The sequence below is a fragment of the Micromesistius poutassou genome (genome assembly GCF_964030765.1).
Source record: "Micromesistius poutassou genome assembly, chromosome: 3".
Lineage (NCBI taxonomy): Eukaryota > Metazoa > Chordata > Actinopteri > Gadiformes > Gadidae > Micromesistius > Micromesistius poutassou.
In genome coordinates, this window is record NC_140273.1 from 15,536,315 (window position 1) to 15,558,056 (window position 21,742).

Sequence of the window (21,742 nt, forward strand, 5' to 3'; positions counted from 1 at the left end):
ATGAAGTAAAGGACCAATTTTTCTAATAACAGAGGGATAATGGATCATTAAATGATGTTTTGGAATAAGATTGTGTGTGGGGTAAATTTGTTTGAATAATGTATGATGTTCGGCAATAAGAGACCTCAAGTAGACAGTCATTCCCTCAGAGATGTTAGGTGAGAAAACTATGTACACAATATCAAGCAGAAGCAACAGTAGATTCCAATGATTATCATTTTCTGGAACAACATTGGCAAAGATGAGTGGAATGTTTCTCAAAAGACACATTGTTTGACTGGCATTAAGGCCAAGCCCATTCCCATGAATATTGATCTTTGTTGGCCTGTTCTTACGGTCCAAGTATCCATAGCTATAACTGTAAATTCTCAATAATATGTGTTCACTGGATAGGAAATTCTTGGCCAGGTAGTCAAACAATAGCTTAACCTCATATTGTGCCACACCTTCAAGGAGGTCATGCATTATGTCAACGACAACATTATCTACAACACTGAAATATCGTAACTCATTAAGAATGCTGTTGCGTTTGATGCCATAACATGAACCATCACCAGTATTCTCAAGATGTGTGTAGTGCTGTTCATTCAGTTCTTTAGATCGCAAAATGACTCTAGGATCATGTTCACAAAATACACTCTGAGCTGTGGCCTTGTCTGTAACACAAAACCTACAATAATAGGTGGCACTAAAAGACTCCACATACCCAAGGATACCATTTAAACCCAAATTATCACCCGTAATCTGTGATATTGTGCCATAGAGGCGCTCTTTTGTGAAAGACACTTCCATCCCATAAACCTCAAGTTTTTTCACATCATCTATAAAAGGCTTGAGTATTTTGTCTAAGCCGTACTTCTTAGCATCTTGTGAGTGGAACAAAGATATTAGATGTATATTCATCAAAGATGAATTGAGATGAGGTGGAAGATTTCGGAGTGTAAAATATAAACATCCAAGCTTATGCAACCCTGCCTTAGAACCTAAAGGGTTAGCCGTTTCAAAATCGTCATAATAAACCTGAATCTGTAGGGCATGAGGGCAGGACGAGAACAGCTGATTACTCTTAAAATAAGAGCCATCACAGAAGTCAGAATATAGATCACTGAAATTAGAAGATTGAATATGGCTGCATATCATTTTATTTTTGAAAATAAACTCTAGTGTTTTAAACAAAGGCACATAGATGAAAGTGTCGTTAACTGGTACCTGTTCGTAATTTCCAGAAATTCTGTTCATCTTAGAATCGTATCTTACTCCTAAATGCACCTCTACAGGTTGTACAACTCCCCATTTGGAATAAAAATATTTTTTCCATTTACTATCGGTGTTGAGATCAGCAAAAGGGTTCTCCAAATTTTCAAACACTTCCTCTACTGCACTTCTGCTCGGGTTACCCTCTGGCACGACCTCCAAGACCTGACTCTTTATTGAAGTGTGGATATAATTTAAACATTCCTCCATACTTTCTACAACTGACAAAATAACAGTATTTGCCACACCACTACCCTGCAACTTCGCAATAACAGAAGCACACATATGTTTTGAATCTAAAGAACATTCCCTTTGATTGATTAAGTCAGGATTCAAGTCAGAAGTTTGGACAGAGGGGGCACATCCATCTGAAGGCAGAGCCGGCGTACCTAAAGATGTGCTAGGTTGGGGTTCGTCTGTCAAACCTGGTTCAGTCACATTAATGTTGCAGTGTACACGTTGCAGGTGTTTGCGGAAACCAGAGTAACTTCTAAATTCTAAGCAACAACCATCTTGAGAACATATTAAATTTAACTTTTTGCCAGGATACAACCCATGTAACAGTTTAAGGTGTTGAACCAAGGCCCCACTAGAGCCAAGTAGTGTCCTACAAATGTAACACCTATACATCATGCAGCAACTTTGCTCGCAACTCTTTTAGTTTTGGACTCTCTTTGGTTGATCCCACATCGATGTTGTAGATCGTTGTCTGGAGAAACGTGTACATACTGCGAAGAGACTCATCGTAATTCAAACTGAAGACAAAATGGACCTTGAAAAGTTCATCGAATGCTGCAAGAGATGTGTTTCCCTGGCACGGGATGAGCTTCTTATCCATGACGATGTAGAAGGCGCTGATGGCTCGTTTGGTGGTTCCAGAGGCAAGCAGATACGGCTGTTGACGTTCATCAGAATCCAAATGTTCATCCAGACTCTGGCATGACTGAAGGGAACATGGAAGAAAGGACAATAATAAGTATTCAAGTCTAAATCAAACCACAATTCAAAGCAGTTTTTGTACCGGAATTACAAACCTTGCGAAAAACTACCAGGTGGTCAATGGCATCACTTGCACTGATCTTGTGACCCCTTTTCCTCCCAGCTGGCTGAGGCGAAAGGATGTGTAACAGGAGGAGTAAAGTGGACATATCGCTGTCCCAACCTGGTTTGGGGAAGTTATATATAAAAATCCAGAATAAGGGATGATAATGAGATGGTGTTTTATAAGTAATTAGGCCGTGAGCTACGGGGGCCTTATCGTGCAACCCCTTCCACAAAACCAACTTTTTTTTTTTTTTTTTTTTTTTATAAAGGTCTGACCCTGCTGAACATGAATTATAGATTTACATTGAAAATCAATGCGTTGCAATACATTGGAAATACATTGTAGGAACATGACATAGGTGGAAGGTGTGATATCTGTCTTTGCATGTTTATTCAGATCTAGAGGACATGAGCTTGGAAAATGGTATGGTTTGAGTGGATTAAAAGTTGGTGTATACATATATATCCATTTACAAACTCTTTCGCATCTATAACTCCGCCCTTAACACTGACATTTAACGCATTCACTTATTGGCATGCTTAAACCAATAAACATTTACCTGGGAGGTAATCTGCAGATGACTCCACTTGTTCCCCTCTGGCAGATTGTAAAAGGCGCTGCAATAACGGGGTCTGTACCAGGGCAGCGGCTTCTTTTATCAACTTTGGTTTGTATGAGGGCCACCTTTCCAGAAGTCTGGCTGCTGTTTCTGCTCCGAGGAGAAGGCTGAAGTCTTGAAGAACCTGGAAGATAACACAAATGACAATTGAGAATAAGGCAGTCGAAAAGCAGAATACTTCACTTGTAGCATTTACAGACTTACCAATCCTTTTGTGTCCAAAAGTCTTGGGAACATGGCCAGGACTGATGCCGAGGTTTCAGGATTGTGGATGAGCCCCTGCCGGAAATGGAAGGTTTCTTGCATCTTCTGGAAGATGGTGTCACGCTCGTTGGTATGAGTCATCAAGGAAATGGCCTCTTTGCATTGCTCATCCTGAAGCTGATCTTCTTGACTGTTGTCCCTGATGAGTGTTGGACCACCTCCCATCACAACAGCAGCCTTAGATCAGATTAGATTCAACTTTATTGTCAGTAGCAAAGTACAGGTACAGAACCAATGACATGCAGTTAAAAATGAAATGCAGTTACCTTAGGGGAACTAGATGACTCGGGATGAAATTTGGTTTTCCTTTGAATAGTCTTGAGCCTCCAAGCCAGGAAGCCTGATCCACTTTGGGCATCATAGAAATGCTCCTAACAAAAACAAGTCTCTGTTATCTATGTCCTTACAATGACCAGAGTACTCTAGAAGAGAGGGGGGGGGGGGAAATTGGTCCGTTTTGCCTCCCCGTTCCGTTTGTTGGCGGGGGGGCACGCATGCTCCGGCGACGCATTCTCCGGTTCCGATCGTCGGAACTGGAGGATAGCCTGCTTGTGGCTACAGCAGAATCCCCATTACAGCGCTATATTGCTCAAATATACAACTCCCTTGTCTACTTTTATCACAATCCCGATTTGCAGACATTTGTGTTCCAAGCTGGTGTGCGTGTAGACACCTCAAAATATTAAAAACAACTTACATAGCCTTTCTTTGACATTGGATCTTGCAGGGAAGGGAACAAAGTGACGATGCCAAGTGCATATTTCTCCTTAGTCTGTCGTTGTGGAATTCTCCTAATATGAACAAATAAAAATACAATATTACATGCTTTTTTGTACTACATAAAATGGAAGAACCATGATTAACAAATATGTTCAGGACTCTCATACCCCTCTTTTTCTGTCATGTGTGCTGCTAAAATGTTCACCATCTGCCGTCTGGAACTGTCACATATTTTCCCAGTGTCCTCGTACTCCTTCAGGACTGTTGCACCACCAGGCTTCTCCAGCAGAACATTCTTCACCAACTGAAATCATTGCGAAGAAAATAGTCACTAGAAAATAGTCGTAACATTCAACAAAGTGAAAACTGTACATTGAGTAATGTCCTGCTTATTCTTTTTACAAAAAACATTCTGTGGTGCACACATCCAGGTGTTGGACAAAAAAGTAAAAGTAAAGCAAAAAGGCGAATATCCGACACATTTAAGCTTCACCAGTCGCTACAAAACCACAACCTGTCCAGTATATGAATATTTGCAGACTCACATCTTTCACTGTAACACACTGCAACATCTCTGCCTCCAAGCATGCCTTTTTGCTTTGGCTAAGTTCGACCTCACTATCCTGACTACTCAACAGGGAAAGTGTATCCGTGAGGCTACCTGAAGACTCACTGGCAGGCGACTCTAGCAAAGGGGGGGGGGGGGGGGGAGAGAAACACTTTCAAGTACACTTTAACCATGAATACCACAATTCCTCACTAGCAACATCTCTGCATTGCAACTCCATGCAAGTTGGTGTTTTAGCGTGCGTACGAACATACTTCACTATATGTAACATACCTCCTTCAGCATCATGGATGACCAAGCACACGTCCTTTGTAACCAACTCTGGAAACACATCAGCATCGACTTCAGTTCCTCCATCATCGGTCACTGTCAAGGTCTTGTCTTCAGGAATGGAGAACTTTACCCGAACTGAAATATATATAAAAAAAAGAATAAAGAGTTAGTTTACCCTACATCTGAATACTAAACGCTATAAGAAAACAGGTAAAAATATGAATTCAGGAACAGGAACAGGGTTTTTTTCTTCAGTCGCTTGTTTTGGGCTTGTTTTCAGCTTCCCGGTAGCTTATTTTCCTGCTTATTTTCTTTGAGAGTTGGCAACACTGCTCACATTGCTTCTACCCAAACGGTCCTGAAGCACTGAGAGGTAGCGCAAGCACATTTTACTTTGTGGCCCTAGATGTGGTCTGGATTTCCAGGCTACCCACACAGCACAATTAGACAAGTTAAGTTCAAGCTAATATCAGCACCTTCAGACAACCACCTCTTCACATTAACCTTGCCTATCTCATTAGCACTTACCTTCAGCTATGAACATTTCCAAACATGGCTCAGATATCTTCACATATTTCTTCGAGTTGAAGTACTTCACCTTGATAATCATCGTCACCGCGTCACCGTGTCAGGGTGACGTTAACTGATGATGAGAAATGCAAAAGTTTTAAAATGTCACTAATTTCAACATGGGCTAGAATTCTAGCAAACTGGAAAAAATGTGCACTGATTTACACCGGTAGCGTTCTACGCCCGTCTCACGGCCGACCAGAGCTTAGTTTTACGCTTCACTTTTATTTTCAAGCGTTTCTAAAGCGTCTCGGCGCCAGGGTTGCCAGATTGTCCCCGATTTCCAGCTCAATCTGGCAATCCTAGCTGCAGCGCGCTGCCCAATCTGTCAACCCTAGCTGCAACGCGCTAGGGCGGGAAATCGGGCCCAATCTGGCAACCCTGCTCGACGCCCGGGAAGTGACATTTTTGCGAATATGTTTAGACCCGACTTTTGCGTTCCCTCGCGAGAGCGGGCTGGACTCAGGCCGGGGCTTCGCTGGGAGCCCCCCCCCGGGGGGCGCAGCTTCCCGCCGAGGCTGCGCCTCGTCCACATGTCATTTCTCCGACGCTCTGTTGTTCCGACCTCTCGTCGTATGCGGACTCCTCCGGCTGGACTCGTCCGCATACGACGAGAGGTCGGAACAACAGAGCGTCGGAGAAATGACACGTGGACTTCGACACATGTGGAAGTGGACTTCGCCCCTTCCTCCTCCATGTAGCGGTTCAGTCTGGACTTTAGAGAGTCAAAGCCAACGTTCCTTTCCCCCAGTTCCTTCTCCACCACGGCCGAGATAACCCCACACCGTGGTGGTGTGGGGTTATCTCGGCCGTGGTGGACATGTGTGGAAGTACCAGAGAGTCGAGAACCCGACGGCGCAGTCCTTAACATTCATAATATCAGTTCGGCCACGGCGCAATGAATGAATAAAGATCGTAGAAACACCTCGGCAGAAAAACATTTATTTTGACAGATTTGACCGAATTTACTAGCTTACAACCTCGTTGATTAGCAACATTTAGAAAAACATGTACCTTTTAATTCAGCCTCGACTTAACTTTACGTTTGACTTCGAGTGGGAAATGTATCTAGCTATCGTGGCATGGTTCATTGTTCAAACCTAGCGTTTTATAAAAATAAAAATCACATTTATACATCGGAAAAAGCAACAGACAAATACTGGTTCTTTATCTATCGACGTTTTTCAAACGTAGACTCAATAAACATAACTTACTTACCACAGAACTATGGACCACGTTGTGCTCACGCAACAGTTTCAGGCGAAGTAATGGCGGACTTCTTGGCGGAAGATTCAGGTGGATGTAAAATACCCCGGATGTAACTCCCAACACCGAATAGGTGTTGATTGACACTAACGCTGCCAATCAACGATGACGTTTAATTGAAGCTACACCATTAGTGTAGATAGTACAACAGTTATCACTGCGACGTCGTTAATTTGTCAAAACGTCGGAAATGTAACACCCATGAATTTGCTGTGTAGGGAGAGAGACCACAGACCAGAGGGTCACATGGGACTGGCATTATCTAACCCAGTTTGATCGTCTCGCTCGTCCACAACAGTTGCTGTAATGGTCGTCCCGGCTATCGTAAACACAACAATATAGCCGGGCATTCTCGTAGAGCTATTTTGTAAGATATATATTTATTTGTGTACCCTCCAAACTGTTTTTACTGGGGCTTCTTATTCAGTGTGTCTCCTTATTTTTTATTATTACAAGCCTTTCGCTATGAAGCTTGCACATGTTTTATATTCCCATTGACGCTTTTATTTGCCATGTAATTCACAGTTCTTTAAGCTAAGGTTATAGGCATACTTTTGGATGATTAACTATAGAAGGCTCCCAAAGAAGAATTATGCCAATAATTTGACGCCACCTGGTGGTTGTGTAGAATACCGATGTTATTAAATAAAAAATAAAAATAGACTTACTGTTATAGTAGTATTGGACTTATGGTGCATGCATGTTCAGCAATATTACAAAAAAATTCTGAAACGAAATTTAAAACTATTACTAAAACTGCTACTTATATTACTGCTACTTATACTATTAGAACTACAACTCATAATTGTCATAAAGGCAAAACATGTCACCTCAAACACTCACCTCAATGAATGCTGTGTGTCTTTGTATGCAATTGTGTAAACCTTTGTCCTCATTCTCTAAAGTTTCATAACCATATAACTTGAGGTGCTTTGACTCTTCAAAGACAGTGATATAGGCCTACCCCACAGGATATAATGTGAATTTGTTGTACGGTATGTGGTATGTGAGTATGGGTATGTCTGTGTGTTAGTGTGTGCCGGCATGTGTGGGTGTGTGTGTATGTACGTCTGTCTGTGTGTGTTTGTGTGTGTGTGTGTGTGTGTGTGTGTGTGTGTGTGTGTGTGTGTGTGTGTGTGTGTGTGTGTGTGTGTGTGTGTGTGTGTGTGTGTGTGTGTGTGTGTGTGTGTGTGCGTGTGATAGAATGCAGATGTAAAGCATCGTGGTGGGCAAAGACAGACAGGTATTGGAATTTGGAATCTGCAGCAGCATATTTTTATTAGTTCGGGCAGTGCTGTCGTCCTGTTGTAGCATGCTTGTGTGTGTATGTGTGTGTGTGTGTGTGTGTGTGTGTGTGTGTGTGTGTGTGTGTGTGTGTGTGTGTGTGTGTGTGTGTGTGTGTGTGTGTGTGTGTGTGCGCGCGCGCCTGTGTGCGTGCGTGCGTGTGTGTGTGTGTGTGTGTGTCTGGATAGATAGAAGAGAAAGGTATAGCTAAATACGGGTACAGGTAGATGTAGATTTTTAGTTTTTTTTGTGTGTGTGTGTGTGTGTGTGTGTGTGTGTGTGTGTGTGTGTGTGTGTGTGTGTGTGTGTGTGTGTGTGTGTGTGTGTGTGTGTGTTTGAGAGAGAGAGAGGGAGAGAGAGATAGAGATAGAGAGAGAGTGAAATAGCTGTCCCTTAAATCAGTCAAGTAACGAAACCAGTAATCATAGAAAATAAAGGCGTTCCTCCAGCATACTACACGCGCCCCGATATTCGCCTGTGAGGGAGGGGTCAACGGGGAGGGGGGTAGGGGGGTGGTCTTGGGAAGGGGCGGTGTGGGGGAGACTGAAGGTGCCGGTGAACGAAACCCTCAGTGATAAGAACACTTTTTTTTGGCACGGCTACTCATTTCACCCAACAATAATAACCCCAAAAGTAAAACAAAGAATATCACAGCAGATAGTGCAGGTAGAATACCAGACAAAAAGAGAAGGCTATTACACTTTTCTGTGCGAATGCTCGTTCCTACTCTTCAACTGGGCTCGGGTGCAGGTATCACGGCCACGGGTGCTGAACCGGGACCCTTCCAACGCAACTCGGAGTTCGCGCGCAGGCACCGCTCTGCTGCAGGTGTCGCGTGAAGCCGTGATTTGGAGAGCCGCATTTGGAATTTACCTGCAGTTTCGCAGGCACATGCAAGTTCAGAATGACGAATCGATGGACGCCAGGGCGCCACATACGTCTTGTTTTTTTAATAACGATCTTATGCAGCACAACGACGGCTAAACAAGCAGGTAGGCTGAGTTGAGCGCTCATATGTTGTAGGCTATGTATTGTCTTGTCTTAATCAGAATTCATGGAATTCTCTAACACTATAACAGTCTCTAACAGTATCTTACACTCGAAAGTTCATGTTCTGTGTAAATTCCCCCCATCCCTTCCATCCATCGCTTTCTAGCTCAGGCTCGTCCGGCAATTACCGAAGACCTTTGGGAGCGCCCACATAACTATATTGTCACAGTGCAGAAAGTTAGGCCTAACTTATGCCTAACACAAGGAAGAGTCCAAATAGCATGTCTATCAGCATAAACCAACGTTGTCAAATGTCAATAACTTTGTGCATTCAACTACCCTAAATCATCATGTTGGCCAATAATAAGGCGTAATGGTAGCCTATAGGTCGATGCATCCATGCTACAGGTGTTTTATGTTATACATAGCCTACCAAATACGACGTGGCTTTAGTTGGGGCAGTATAACGTATTTTTGTAAATAATGCTGACCATCAAATGTGTGGGACGTTATAGCTCCGTAAAAAAAGGCAGTTGAGTTCAGATTGTAACACACATGCAGTTTAAGCACATTGGTTAGAAACCGTAGGCGCAAATCTCTGTCTGGACTTGTTCCGTCATACCTGCTGTCTTAGCGGGAGCCCCATATAGCTTGGATATTTCACTTGATTCCTGGCAGTAATGGGGGACAGACGGTCTGAACACAAATTAAATCGAGCTGTTAAAGAGCAGGGTCAGTGGGACATGAGGGCCTCATGGTTTCAGGCTGTAGAACTGTGAGGCCACACGACAATAACTTGCAGTAACAATAATGCCTTTGAGTGACCACTACAGTTTCACTAGCTTGTTGCAACCTACTGTATATGTTGGCCTGTGTGTAAAAAGTTGTACATTTGCTATCACCAATACATCTAAAAATCCACATTTCATCATCACCTTGACCGACCCCCACTGGGAGTGGAGAAAGGATAGTTTGATTATTGTACCAGCAACCCAACAAGGAAGGTCTAATTCCTAAATGGTACATGTATGGACAGAGTCACAACAAAGCCTTCACCCATATGTGCTTCTCTAGTACACTTAAGTGCACTTTCCACACATTTATCTCATGAAACTATACTGTTTGAACGTGGACTTTTACTGGCCAGGTGGAATCCGCCATCTTGCCTCCACCTGTTATGTCATTCAAGAGGCACTGAGGAAGCAGATAGATATCTTCCACCGTATATCGTCGTCATCATCATCTTCATCATCATCTTCATCCTATAGCATGTGATGAAATTACGTCAAATTTTTCATTTTTCATTTTTCATTTTTCCAAGTTCATGTCTGATCATGTCCAACATAACACACCAACACACACATTGCATATTTGTACACACACAAAAAGTATTTTGTGTGCGTGTGTGCACGACCATATGCATTGGTGTGTGTGTGTGTGTGTGTGTGCGTGGGGGTGTGTATGTATGTTTGCGCACACATATGAAGGAATGTGTGTAAGTCCCCCCCCCCCCCACCCCACACACACACACACACACAAACACACACACAAACAAAATCACACACTCACAAATCACACCTGAGAGTGCCACCCCTCCAATACTGAGCCTGTGAAGGGAGCCACCTGAATGACCTTTAAAAGTCCAGGGTCATCTGGGGTCAAGCAAGTTCAAGGGGTGTGACTTTGGGATAGCACTCTCACATCTGGCTTTTAGAGAACTCACTCACCTGCCTCCCGAACACACACACACACACACACACACACACACACACACACACACACACACACGTAAACATCTCCATTTACAATCACTCCCTCTCCATTATGTCTCACTCTCACTTTTTGTCTTCAAATAACAACCAGCAGACCAGCTCCCCCATAATTGCAGTGTTTACCCTGTCCTCAAAAACTCTATGCATCAGGTAAAAAGCGCCATGCACATGTTCACACACCTGGCTGTCAAGCTGCGTGCTGTGAATTATGCACTGTTGCTCGTTTTAAGGCTGGTGCTCAAGTAGTGATCAGGTACGTGAACGGCATACCTGAGTCATTTAAAAAAAAAAGTGGAATGCTTTCAAAACTCAGACCCGATTCCCTAGTTTATTCGGTTTGAGTTTGGTTTGGACAAACGTAAAACCGCTTCACGTGACGACTTTGCGTTACCTCTTGAGTTATGACCACCAGGTACACAAGTGTCTAGAGCTGTCTGGGGAGATGATGGACGGTGCCTGTCATTCGGTGAGAGCTGTGGAGCAGTGCCCCAGGATGAAGGCCGTGCAGAAGGGCACAGGCCAGCTTCAGTGTCTCAAAGAGGAGGCTGGGAGACCAGCTGCCAGAGCAGTATAGGATAGGTCCAAGAGGAGATTCCTTTTGGATAGGGATCTCTTGTTGGACAAGGCTCAAGTTGTTGAGGCAACCCTACAGGGGAGACAGATCACGGGTGATAAACTTGATGGAGCATTGGCTGCGCATGCTTCTCTCAGTTATCACTTTAGTTTATGAAATGATACAGAGACTGTGAATTTCATGACTTCAGGCTATGTTTTTTTTTAATCAGTTACAGAGATCATGGCCACAGACATCTTCGCAAAGTTTTGTTATCTTTAACCTGTGCCAATAAAGAATAGAGCCATAACATACCACAACATAACTGCAACGTTTACTTTACTTTTTGTATGCTTATCCTGTTTATCAATGTTTGAATCATGCCTGAATAATTGATTGTGAGAGCTGTCCCATGAACTACATTTTATTGAAATGTTTAAGTTTTGAATTCAATACAGACAGTTGACAGACAGGCATTATCATCAATTCAAATAATGATCCTGTGACTAATCCATTCTTCAGAATGTTTGATCCAAACATGTCTAAGTGTAATAAACTAATTAGGAACAGAAACAGAGTTGTCAGCTACATTCCACTGTTACTAATTGGTTGCATTTTCAACATGTGCATTTTACAATTGTACAATTTCACAATGTGATTCAGATGTTGAGTGCCTGCCGTTGAATGGGCCCGGCCTTTCTTGTGGACTGAAGTCTGTGAAAGGATTCCGCCTACAAAAGCACTTAGAGCAGCAGAAAGCAGGAACTTCAAACAGCATGGCTGGAAGATGTTGAGGATAGGGGATCTCAGGAGCTCTCTATTCTCCTCACCATCACATATCACTCCTATCACCTTGTCTTCAAGTCACACAGATAGGGCAGCAAAGAGTGCGGGCTGACTGTAAAGCATTGGGAGAGTATTAATGGAGGCAGGAATTACTAGAAAAGGGCACAGCATGCACGCAATGTCTTGCTGTGGGTGTGTGTGTATGTGTGTGTGTGTGTGTGGGGGGGGGGGGCGGTTTGTATACACGTGTGTGTGTGTGTGTGTGTGTGTGTGTGTGTGTGTGTGCGTGTGTGTGTGTGTGTGAATTGTCTATGTGCCCGTGTGCTTGTGTGTGTGTGTGTGTGTGTGTTAGTATATTTTCTTGATCAGAGCCAGAAAACACATGGTTCCACCACTGCTCACTTCCTCTTCGGCCACTTTTTTCCTTTCAACTCTTCTTTCTTTCCCTTCCAATCTCCATCTCCTCTCGTGGTGGCTCTGCTCTGCTCTCTGAGGAGTTCCTCTCAGACAGTTGATTTGGGAAAGAAAGAGGGTATAGAATGAAAAAAGTGAAGAGAAGAATTATTGAAAGTGGTGTAAGATTGTAATGACAGAGCTGAAGCAAATCTTTGTGGGGGTTGTGTTTCCCGGGGGTATGTTTGTGTGTGTGTGTGTGTGTGTGTGTGTGTGGGCGTCTGTTTGTGTGCGTGCACGTGTGCATGTATGCGTGTGTGTGTGTGTGTGTGTGGTTAGTCTATCCGCAGGCCGTGAACACCTTTGGCTAAACATTCATGCTTGTTTCACCAAAAGGCATTGTTTGCCTTTAAAGAGATAATGACACCATAATTGCAAAGACAGACCTGCAAACACACATGCATGAACCAAACACACACTTCTAACACTCACATGACGACACCATCACTGCACACCATACCCCACAAAAAACACACATCTGGCTTCCAGAATGTCTAGTCTTTAGCACAAATGCTCATAAATTGTGGGTATGCAGCATGTGTCTATGTTTTGGGGAAATTACACACTGATTTGTGTTTTTATCCGTGAAGCCTCCAGCAGATATGGAATTGTTATGACAGATTGTTGAAAATATTTTATTTAACCTTTATTTAACCAGGCAAACAATAATTGTTTACAATGGTGGCCTAGAGAGTCGCAGAAGCCCCTTGAGGGAAAAGGTGTCTGAAGCATACAAATATTTAGCCCCACACACACAATCACACACATAGTTATGATGGCCTCTCTGTGAATCTTTGTTTCTCTCTCTTAGTGCCTCAAATTCCCTCCCTCTCAATTGTTTTTTGTCTATAGTTTTTCCTTTCTTCCTCTCTCTCTCTCTCTCTCTCTCTCTCTCTCTCTCTCTCTCTCTCTCTCTCTCTCTTGCTCTTTCTTTGAAATCCATATGTGATGTGTTCTATGTATTATTGATGCCCTCTGGCTGTCGCCCAGTTGCTGTGTGAGTAGTGCTTTCTCCTATCAGATAAGCTATGTGCTAGTGTGTGTGTGTGTGTGTGTGTGTGTGTGTGTGTGTGTGTGTGTGTGTGTGTGTGTGTGTGTGCATGCTCTTCTTCATGCCCCTGCTGCCACAGCGTACTGCCTTAGTGCCACAATGGCTGACAGTGGGGCATTGAATCACAATAGGTGGACTTAACACCTGGTGATACATAAATTAGTATGTATATATTATATATAAATATACATATACATGTGTGTGTGTGTGTGTGTGTGTGTGTGTGTGTGTGTGTGGGTGCGTGTGTGTGGATTTGTGTGTATGTGTGTGTTTGTGTGTGTGTGGTTCTGCGTGCATGTGCATGCGCTTAAGCATGCATGCATTGTGTATGTGCACACTGCACAGACACATGCACGTGTGTGCATGTGTCTGTAGGTGTTTGTGTGCATGTGCGTGCGTGCGTGCGTGCGTGCGTGCGTGCGTGCGTGTGTGTGTATGTGTGTGTGTGTGTGTGCATATAGCCAGAAGAATGTTCATGTCTCTTCTTGTCCCTTCCTGGCTCGAAATGCCGTTGATGCCAATCGTCTGTCGATGCGGCCTTCGAGGTCCTTCATTGCGGAGGTCCGTCAACTGCTGCCTACCTCATAAGTTTACTTCTACTCTGAACTCGTCAACTGACGAGTGAAGGAGAACGCTTTAACTTGTAGCGCAGCCTTTCAGCAATACCTCGCCCTCCACCCCGACTCTGATCTCACTTTGGTAAAGGGGGGGGTGCCGCTTACAAGCATTTAGCTTCTGCTTGTTTGGGTTTGAAACAGCGAGGGGTATGAGTTTCAGAGCTGCTGGAGTTGTAGCTGTGTGCTAGCTGTGACGACCGACGCACCATAGTATGTCATGGGATAGCATCCGCCCTCGTTGACCTGAATATTAATAGGGGAGGTTTTGAGGATTGACAAAAAGTGATTTGACTTTGAAAAAGGAATTTAGGATTAGGATTTCCTGCAATGGGCGAATGGGACGAAATGGATGGGCTCACACGCACATGGACGTGGACGATGCATACATCTGGATTTCAGTCTCCTTTATAGTAACCATGTGAGCTCAGTAGCCCACATGTTTGTGTTTACATGTGATGGTGTGTGTATGTGCATTTATGTACGTGTTTATATATATATATGTGTGTGTGTGGGTGTGTGTATAAAAACATACATTTGTATAAATGTGTATGTATGTATGTGTATATAAATAGCATGTGAATATTTTCACGTGTCTTGTATGGGTGGATGCGTGGCTGTGTGTGTGTCTATATGTGTGTGTGTGTGTGTGTGTGTGTGTGTGTGTGTGTGTGTGTGTGTGTGTGTGTGTGTGTGTGTGTGTGTGGCGTGTGAGTGTTGGAAGGTGCTAGGCAGATGGAGGGTTGACGTAAGCCCCAGACAACGTGTTAAAAGAAACCAGTAGAGGCATGCCCTTCACCAGTTCTGCCCTTCACTAGTTCTGCCCTCCTCTCTCTTACCCTCCTCTCCCCTACCCTCCTCTCCCCTACCCTCCTCTCCACTACCCTCCTCTCTCTTACCCTCCTCTCCCCTACCCTCCTCTAGTTATACCCTCTTCTCCACTACCCTCCTCTCTCCTACCCTCCTCTCCACTACCCTCCTCTCTCCTACCCTCCTCTCCCCTACCCTCCTCTAGTTCTACCCTCCTCTCACCTACCCTCCTCTCCCTTGCCCTACACTAGTTCTGTGGTCCCTTTTCCTTTTAATACAATTTACTCATTTTTATATGTGCATGTTGTCTGTGACCGTGTGTGTGTGTGTGTGTGTGTCTGTGTCTGTGAGTGTGTCTGTGTCTGTGAGCATGTGTGTGTATGTGTGTGTCTGTGAGTGTGTCTGTGTGTGTGTGTGTGTGTGTGTGTGTGTGTGTGTGTGTGTGTGTGTGTCTGTGTCTGTGAGTGTGTCTGTGTCTGTGTCTGTGAGTGTGTGTGTGTGTGTGTGTGTGTGTGTGTCTGTGAGTGTGTCTGTGTCTATGAGTTTGTCTGTGTGTGTGTCTGTGAGTGTGTCTGTGTCTGTGAGTGTGTGTGTGTGTGTCTGTGAGTGTGTCTGTGTCTATGAGTTTGTCTGTGTGTGTGTCTGTGAGTGTGTCTGTGTCTGTGAGTGTGTGTGTGTGTGTGTGTGTGTGTCTGTGAGTGTGTCTGTGTCTATGAGTGTGTCTGTGTGTGTCTGAGTGTGTCTGTGTCTATGAGTGTGTGTGTGTCTGTGAGTGTCCTATTTCTGTGCGGGCAGGAAGCATTGGGTTTGACGTGTTCTCTCTTGAACATTCTCAGACGCTGTGATTGTGGACATCAGCAGATGTGTGTGTTTGTGTGGCCCAGGGATGACAGTTAGTCAACAAATCAATCGTCTCTCTCTCTCCATCCCCCTCTGGTATTCTTCTTAAATTGGTCTTCCTGTCCTCCACCACAATGTATCTGTTAATTTGTCCGCAAGCCAAAATGGGCGTTTCACAAGTGACTTTTCACCCAAGCTCCTCCAAACAGATGTGGGCGTTTTCTGTTGGTTTACTAGGATGTGACCCAGCCTGGTTTTCAATCAGGCTGAATTGACCCACATATCGTCACGCAGGTGAACACATGGGTGCATCGGTGCGTGTACAAACACACATTGCATTTCAAACGCATTTAATCAATACAAGAGTACGATGGCTTGCATTTTTGAGTATTTGGAGCACACATGGCTAACTCCAACACATTCTCCACATTCTCCTGAAACTTCAATAGGCAAGGTCATGCAAAGGACCATAAGTATATGTTTATGGTTATGTTATTGAGTGCTGCAACTGACAATTATTTTCATAGTTGATTAAACAAACAATTCTTTTTCTTATTGATCGATTTATCATTTTGTTTATTGAATGTCCTTATATAAAATAAAATTATTATTTTCTTCTAAAAATGCCTTAAAGTTATCCGGTTTATCTGACAAGCAACCAAGAACCACTAAACTATTAATTTTAGGCTTAGCTTAACCCTAACCCTGACATCTTTTTAATTGAACTGCAACATCAAGCAGCAAAAGATTGTTTTTGTACTTGTACACACATACATACACGGGCAGTTTTTGAAGATATCTTCTGTACCTCTGTCCCTCATCCTATGCTCTGCCCGATCCGCAGCCAATCCCGTGGATGTGTTGAAAATACTGGACCTATCAGAGGACATGGAGGGCGTGTCGCTGGAGGCGGGCATTTGCACAAGCCGGGAGGGTCGGGAGGAGACCGACCTCTCCTTCAAAATCGACAAGAAGATTCAACTGAGCGCCCCTACCAGCCAGCTGTTCCCTGGTAACGAGCACATCTGTCACATCTGTTGCCGTCCGAACGCCGGTCGGCGCTGTGGTGCGTCGTATGAGTCATGGTCGTTTGTTTGTGGTCTCGTCCTCCCTTTCAGACTCTGTGTTCCCCAAAGACTTCTCCGTGATGACCACCATAAGGGCCCGCAAGGGCTCCCAGTTCTTCCTGTTCTCCCTGTATGACTCCCAGGTACAGACGCTCGCGATCACGCAGCGACACCCCCCCCCCAGACACACACACACACACACACAAAGACATACAACGAGCGTAGGCGGGAGTTGAAGTGTAGGTGGGCCTGCCTGGAGAAGATCCGATGGGCCCCGCCCGTCCAGTCATACTTAATAGGAGCCTACACTTCACACAACCTGCCAATGCACACTTTAATCATAGGGTAACGTTACAGGCAGCAAGACAAGCAGTAAAAAGCTATATCAAAACTGCATCACATTACCTGGCATAGCGGCCACATAACCGCGCACACGCACGCACGCATGCACACACGCACACACACGCACACACACACACACACACACAGATGGCAGATTTAGGAAAGGCATCATGCAATTAAATTGCACCTTAATTGATAACTGACGGGAGAGAGCCGGGACAACACATTCAGTCTGAATTTCATCATTGAATAAATCCGACTGACAGCTTGTTGGGAAATATGGCCCTGGGGCATTGGAGGGAAATGCAGCTACCTGCAGAAGTCTTCCTTTCCTTAATGCATGCTTGCTTGGGGCGGGCATTTGTGAAATGCGCTGTCACTCGAAAAACCAAGTGGAAAGGATAAAACAACAAAGATTTGTTGTAATTTTTCTAATGTTTATTGGTCACATAATTGACATAGAGTGCAGCTTTTTCCCCATGTGTGCTTCTCAAAAAATGAAGCCCTCTGATTGGGTGTGCCTGAATGCCAAGGGTGTTGGCTGTGGCCCTACTATGGGTGGTACTCACACACACACACACACACACAAACACAAGCACATACACTTGCATATGCACACATGCAAGAACTGACACAGATACAGACACACACACACACACATACAGACGCGCGCACATTTCCCAAAAACACGTGCATGCACAGACCCACGTGCGCACTCACACACATGGACGTGGACACGCTGAATCAATATTTGACGCTTTAATGTCTGCATTTATATATCAATAAACACCGGCCACACCATCCATCTCTCCTTCTTTGACTCCTTACTCCTCCTCCTCCTCCACCTCTACTGTCTGCAGGGCACCCAGCAGCTGGGGCTGGAGGTGGGGCGCTCCCCAGTCTTCCTCTATGAGGACCAGGAGGGCCAGCCCCCACCCGAACTCTACCCCACCTTCAGGAAGATCAACCTGGCCGACGGCAAGTGGGTGACACGCCAAACCGATGGAACACGCACCAACACTTGCACACCGCTGACACTGACACGCTCAGACACACGCCGGTTTGCATGCAGCCATGGTCAATCGCACACACGCATGCACACACACGCACACACGCACACACACACACACACACACACACACACACACACACACACACACACACACTCACAGACACAAATATCCATGAGGAAAGCACTTACATTCATCCTGTTAAATAAATACTCCTTGTTTTGGCATTCAGGGCAACCTGCCTCCAGTTAGACTATCAATTCGAGTCAAATTTATTGAGTACACCCGCAATGTAAATCAAAATCCAGGGCAACAGCTTTGTGCTGTTTGGAATGCGTTTGGTCTCAGCATATGGAGCGCTTTAGCCGGGCACTGGACCAAAACTCACTCAGTAGGATATTTAAAGGATATTTATTATTGAAGTAAATAGAAAAGACAAACTAGATCCCTTTCTTTAGAATGACATTCTAGCCGTTTGGTCCAAGACATATTCAACCCAATTTCAATTGGCTGATCCGTGTTTCGATTTGTTTGCCATTCGCTTACGCGAGGAATTCAAATTTGGGCGAGGGTCTCCCTATGAGCCAATAGGAAGCTGGAGACGACAGGTTTGTGTGTCTCTGCCTCCTGTCCCAGGTGGCACCGGGTGGCGTACAGCGTGGAGGGCCAGTCGGTGACGCTGTACCTGGACTGTGAGAAGGTGGACACCATGGAGCTCCTCCGGGGCCCGGACCCCCACATCAGCACCGGGGGGGTGACGGTGTTCGGCACTCGCCTGCTTGACGAGGAGGTGTTCGAGGTACGGCCCCCCTGGCCCCCTGGAGCTCTTGTGTTCGTGGTTGTGTCTGTGCATTTTCAGGGGCCCATTCAAATGCGCAATCGTAAAAAATGGAGCTCGGCTAACAACAGAGGTTCTTACTGTTAGGCCCCATTCCCCCTCCGGCGACATTTGGAGGAGCTATTCCCTTTAACACAACCTGGAAAAAAGAGGTCGGATAAAGACAAGAGTGACAGGTGAAAAAGGAGCCTTAAGGTGTTCTGCAGGGTTATCTTCTCTGCTTGTTGCTGCATGTTACATATATCGGTAAAAAGTGAAAAGCACATAACTTAGCACCGCTCTCCACACTGCCGCCATGTGGCCACACTATTCTTCAGGACAGTTTATACTTGCGTTGAGCTTTACATTCTAAATAATTATATATAATAATGTTATTAATATAGTACCTTTTTGAATTTGTATGAGCATAATCAATACGCTAACAGTTGCTCAAAGATCTTGAGTTAGTTCTTAAGTGAAGCCATTTGGATGGACAAGGCATCCTTTCTTCCTGTGTTCTAACAACAGAGTTTATGGGTATCCTCCAGGCACGATTTTATAGCTTCCGAGCATTGGTTCTGTCCTGTTTACTTTTTAAATCAGCAATATGCCGTCATTCTAAATAGATTTCAACTTGACCTTTGTGGAGGATTATGGTTTCAGCTAGCCCATCTGTGAAACAGAGCTCCCTGTGCTTCTGGCCTTGCTGCGTTTCTCTGTGACTTCTTCGGTTTCCCTTACTAAAACAGAAACAGAGACAGACGGGGAGAGAGAGGGAGAGAGGGGGAGAGAACAGGAGAGAAAGACTTTAAGTCTTTGGACTTAAATGTACTAGCTTCACTTGCTAGTAAACCTCTGGACGCCATTAGCTGAGTGAAGGGAGGAAAAGTGCCTGTGAAGACTCTTTGATCTCACCCCAATTCAATACACAATGAGACACACACACACATAAACGCACACACTGAGATACAAACACACACACACACACACACATACTTAAAAGTGGATCCCGTCAGAGATAGATAGATGATGGCATCTGTCACATCATGAAGATGAAGTGTTGTCCTTATTCTGGTCAAGCTGAATCCAATGTTCTGCAGACAAAATTCTTATTCATGACACTTTGATGTTCACTTGGTTTCACTCATTTCTATTTCTTTTAATGTTTGTTTACACATTTTTGGATGGCAGTTTGAATGAGTGCATGTTTGTTTGTGTGAATGTGTTTGTGTGTGTGATTGTGATTGTATGTGTGTTTGTGTGTGTGTGTGTGTGTGTGTGTGTGTGTGTTTTAATGTGTTTGCTTTTTATGTGCTTTTTCCTTGTGGGTTTTTGTTTGTTTGTGTGTGTGTGTGTGTGTGTGTGTGTGTGTGTGTGTGTGTGGGGGGGGGGGTGTTTGTGTGTGGGTGTTTTTTTGTTTTTGTCTGTGTGCCTGCATGTTTTCGTGTGTATTTGTGTGTGTGTGTGTGTGTGTGTGTTCTGTCATGTGTTCACGTGACCCAGGGAGACATCCAGCAGCTGCTGATAGTGGATGACCCCAGAGCGGCCCAGACCTACTGCCAGGACTACATCCCCGACTGCTACACCCACCTGCCCTACAACAGCATCCTCAACGAGACGGACACGGTACGCCGCCGCCACCCAACGGCCAAAGCACCCACAGAGCTGCTGAAAAGTAACTCAAAAGCACTGTCAAAACGACAACAGAAGGAGGGAGCCTGTCAGTCATGTTGATGGACAGATACAAGCGAGGAGGACGGAAATGTACCGACAAATAATTGTCTTTAACACGAAATAAGGCCTCCGCTTCCTCCTCTACCCCCTAAGCTCCTTGCTCCCTCCCTCTTGTCTCTCGTTCTCCCACGTCCGTCCTTGTAAAACGTGAGCGAGGCTTCCAAGGCCTAACGTGGCGAGCCTTGCCAACAACCCCGCGGTTTCATCTTCCTTTACTACTTCAGCGGGGCTACGCTCCAGCAATTTTTTTTAACGGCTGTGTTTCGGATTCAATAGTTTGGCGGAGACCTTTTAAATAGAATCAAAAATTCACGCGTGGTTCTGGGCACACCGATGTGATCCCCTGTCGCTAGTTCAGGGCGGCTCTTCTCCGTCTCCTCCTCCCGAGTTGTTCGGGGTAACAAGTGGATGGAGATATCTCCGGGGGCCGTTCTGTGTTCATCCACGGGGTGTTCTTCTGCTCTCTCCTCAGCTGGACGTGTCCACCAGGAAGCGCGTGCAGGAGGAGTTTGAGGAGTATGACTACAGTGAGCTTTATGCAGACCTCTCCACGGAGACGGCCAGCCCCAACGTCACAGAGTACGAGGTGAGAGACCAGGGGGACCGGAGAGGGAGGAGTTTGTGCTGATTCCGTTTCATGCACCTTACAGTTCTAGGTGAATGGATGACTAGAACGGATGGTTATGATGGGAACCTGTGTGTGTGTGTGTGTGTGTGTGTGTGTGTGTGTGTGTCTGTGTGTGTGTCTGTGGGTCGGTGTGTGTGTGTGTGTGTGTTTGTGTGTGTGGGGGCGATGTGCATGTGTGTGCAAGTCTCTGGGATACAAAACAACGTTCCTCCTCTTTCCTCAGATTGTGGAATATGAGGACTATGACAACGGGACCGAGCCGCAGGGGAGGGAATACGAGTACGAGGAGGTGTACGAGGACCGCTACGGGCCGGCGGAGAGAGAGGGAGACGACTCCTGGAATGCACAGGTATGGGTTTACACCCTTTCCCACACAGTCGCACGGTGATCCATGTGCAGTTCACAACTCCTC

At 45.0% G+C, this 21,742-nt stretch overlaps 2 protein-coding genes across 2 annotated transcripts in view; one reads left to right on the plus strand and one right to left on the minus strand.

Moving 5' to 3' along the window:
- Positions 1 to 2,240: 2,240 nt before the first annotated feature.
- On the minus strand, positions 2,241 to 4,830 carry LOC311340354 (uncharacterized protein; the record flags this gene model as incomplete). Its single annotated transcript, XM_084465253.1, has 6 exons — positions 2,241 to 2,416; positions 2,859 to 3,042; positions 3,123 to 3,359; positions 3,449 to 3,553; positions 4,108 to 4,206; positions 4,744 to 4,830. The coding sequence occupies 6 exons, from the start codon at positions 4,828 to 4,830 to the stop codon at positions 2,241 to 2,243; spliced, it is 888 nt and encodes a 295-aa protein (XP_084321379.1).
- A 6,237-nt stretch (positions 4,831 to 11,067) lies between these two features.
- LOC311341058 (uncharacterized protein) overlaps positions 11,068 to 21,742 on the plus strand; it is a gene marked incomplete at both ends in the record, with an annotated part of 29,860 nt that continues 19,185 nt past the window's right edge. Inside the window, 8 exons of the mRNA XM_084465972.1 lie at positions 11,068 to 11,143; positions 16,577 to 16,744; positions 16,851 to 16,942; positions 18,002 to 18,123; positions 18,788 to 18,950; positions 20,472 to 20,594; positions 21,175 to 21,288; positions 21,554 to 21,679. Coding sequence (XP_084322098.1) covers positions 11,068 to 11,143; positions 16,577 to 16,744; positions 16,851 to 16,942; positions 18,002 to 18,123; positions 18,788 to 18,950; positions 20,472 to 20,594; positions 21,175 to 21,288; positions 21,554 to 21,679 — 984 coding nt within the window. The remainder of the gene's footprint in view (positions 11,144 to 16,576; positions 16,745 to 16,850; positions 16,943 to 18,001; positions 18,124 to 18,787; positions 18,951 to 20,471; positions 20,595 to 21,174; positions 21,289 to 21,553; positions 21,680 to 21,742) is intronic.